This window comes from Tupaia chinensis, unplaced genomic scaffold (genome assembly GCF_000334495.1).
Source record: "Tupaia chinensis unplaced genomic scaffold, TupChi_1.0 Scaffold000206_1, whole genome shotgun sequence".
Lineage (NCBI taxonomy): Eukaryota > Metazoa > Chordata > Mammalia > Scandentia > Tupaiidae > Tupaia > Tupaia belangeri.
This window is the reverse complement of record NW_006159681.1, coordinates 5,320,374-5,323,163: the sequence shown is the minus strand read 5'-3', so window position 1 is coordinate 5,323,163 and position 2,790 is coordinate 5,320,374. Positions and strand designations below refer to the sequence as shown.

The window sequence follows — 2,790 nt, the reverse complement described above, 5'->3', positions numbered from 1 at the left end:
GCACGCGCCCTATAGCAAAAACCTCTCAAAAAAACCCCAAAACTTGTGATTTGTTAATTCTGTGTTAGACAGTGAAATGGTCATTTTATATCAGAATAATGTTTTAGGAGACATCAGGTGATTAGAATATCATCGGTTTTCGAGACCGTCTCTGACTTTTCTGGGACGATATCCTTGAGGACAGAAAGTATCACATGCTTTTTTTGCATTCCCATGCACATGTTTTGCCAAATTTAATGGAAAGTATAAGCAGAAAAAACCTGAAATAGAATCAGATAAATTAGCTTAAAGATTCAAGAAGTGGCCTTCAAGACATAATTGTTCTTTTTCACAGCTGCTCCCAGACAGTGCATTGAACTTTACTTTGATGAAAAGTACTCCATTGAACCGTCTTGGGAGTGCAAATTTGATCACATTGAAGTTCGAGATGGACCTTTTGGCTTTTCTCCAATCATTGGACGTTTCTGTGGACAGCAAAATCCACCTGTAATAAAATCCAGTGGAAGATTTCTATGGATTAAATTTTTTGCTGATGGAGAGCTGGAATCTATGGGATTTTCAGCTCGATACAATTTCACACCTGGTAAGTAGAAGCTTTTAGTTTTTCTTCACCTATGTCTTTGCGTCGTTGGTTTTCTATCTTCGTAATAACAAAATCTTTTGTAAGACAAAGCTATAATTTTTTCAAGGATTTTGCAGTTCTGTTTAAAACAACCTACAATGCTCTGTCTTTTCCCTTCATAAATTCTGAAAGGAAAACAAATTTTCCTGAAACTTAGCCTACCCAGGAGGTAAAGCATGGCAACTCAGGGTATAAATGGTCATCAGCAATTCAGTGAATTAAATAGACTTCCATTGTGCTGAAATGTGTAATTTGAGAGACAGTCTAATTATACCAGGATCCCAATAAACTTGAAGGAAGGGAACTAATTAAACATAGGATCCCAATAAACTTGAAAAGGCAATTGTAGGATTATAAAATGTGTCCATAAAAATGATCTTTGGAGTACTTAGACAAAATGTTTATTTGTTCTGAAAACTGTCATTTTTAAAGCAAATTGGTCCTACTTTAAGACAGTTTCATCTCTTTTTAGGAAAGCAAATTTCTGAGTATTGTTGAAACTGAGACCTCTAGCAAACAAATATTCATTCGCAAGGTCTGGTGGACATTATTTGCAGTTGTAAAATCATGCTGTTTTTGTCAAATATTCTTTGAACTTACTAAAATTAAAAAGGCCTGTGTCTGTGATGTTGACTGACTCTTATGAAGGGTTATCACTCATTATAATAAAAACTGGTTATGACTTTTGTTTGTTTGTTTTTTGGCCGGTGGCCTCCAAGCTCACAGAGAAAAGGCCCCCCTGATGGGGCATGGTTATGCTTCAGTCCTTTCGCTCCTATTTCTCCCTTCTGTCAGGATTTTGGACATGCATGCGCATGCCCTTGGTGTGTTTTTCAGGCCTCCAGGTTGTAATTAAAATAACGGTGGGCCATGTGGGACCCATCTTCCTGTGCATAGCGCTTAACCACTCTGCTCCAAGCCTACTGGGTTATTGCATTTCAGAGCACCAAGTTCATCAATTTGAGATTTGATGAAATAACGCCTTTTTTTTAAGTGGAAAATTATTTCATTTACATAGGGAGCAATATATATAATTTCATGTGTTTTGTTTTTGCTTTTGTTTTTTATTTCTTTTTTTTCAGTCCGTATGCTTTGTTTTACTTAGATTATGACAGGGAAAAGGATAGTTTAAAAAAATACGTAACTTCTCTTAAAGTTTCTATTCCATGTTATAGTGCTAACAAGTAAACAAGACTGATGCTTATGTATTCTTAAACTATATAAGATTAATGATAACTTTCATTATGACATTGTGGTATAAAATAAATCAGATAGTAACTATATCATATGTGTGAAACTTAAATATTAAGAATATTTTCATAATACATTAAGGAGTTATGGTTTTAATTATGGTATTTCACATGCCACGATCAAACTAATTTGATATGTTTTGAAAGGGCATAAATATTTAGATTGTGTTATCTGTCAAGATTATTAGTGCTAGAGCTATAAATGGAACTAGGTATGTTAGTTCTTAACTAATCATTTTAGATGTAACTTGTCCTAAAGATAGTGTTATGTGGAATGACCTGGTCTTTCATAAGTTACGTTTCCATTCTGGTTTTGGCGATTGTGAAAATATGTGCAGGACTGAAAATCATGGTTTCATAAAGAATGTAGTAACGTAAGCAACACTATTCATGTTTTTGGCTTTACTTGAAATAATATGAATGGTGACAGTTTCCTATTCTAAGTTTTAGAAAGCCACTTAGGGGTCTAGAAGATGGTGCAATGGTAACATTGCCGGACTCCCACTTAGTCGACTGCAGTTCGAATCTTGAACCAGCAGCTCAAAAATCTCACCGAATGTATTTGCATGCTTGTCTGAAGTCCTGAGAGGAAAATAGAGGAAAAACAAAGGGAACCAGCAGTTAGTGTAATGGCTATGTCGCTGGACTCCCACGTAGTTGACCACGGTTTGCGTCCCAGACCTGGTGGCTTAAAACTCACGCCCGGCGCGTGTGCATGCGTGCCCAAGATCCCGAGAGGAGAATGGAGGAGAAGGGATTTCGGCGTGGCCATCCCCCCTGGGGGGTGATTTCTCGCTTTCTGTCTCTATGTCGCTCTCTGTCTGTCTGGCGAGCGCATGCGTCCTGTAGAGAATACCTCTCCAAAAAAAAAAGAAAAGATTGCAGCATGGCCATCCCTCTGGGGGGTGATTTCTTGCT

General features: G+C 37.2%; 1 protein-coding gene across 5 annotated transcripts in view; it reads left to right on the top strand.

Annotated features, from left to right (window-relative positions):
* The window catches only part of NETO1 (neuropilin and tolloid like 1), a 134,901-nt gene that overhangs the window by 8,815 nt on the left and 123,296 nt on the right, over positions 1–2,790 (top strand). For 4 of the 5 annotated variants that reach the window (XM_006147230.2, XM_027771334.1, XM_006147229.2 and 1 more), the window contains exon 4: positions 335–583. In XM_006147230.2, the coding sequence (XP_006147292.1) occupies positions 335–583 (249 nt within the window). Of the gene's footprint in view, positions 1–334; positions 584–2,790 lie in introns of those variants that run through there. The other variant, XM_027771335.1, reaches the window with a different exon arrangement.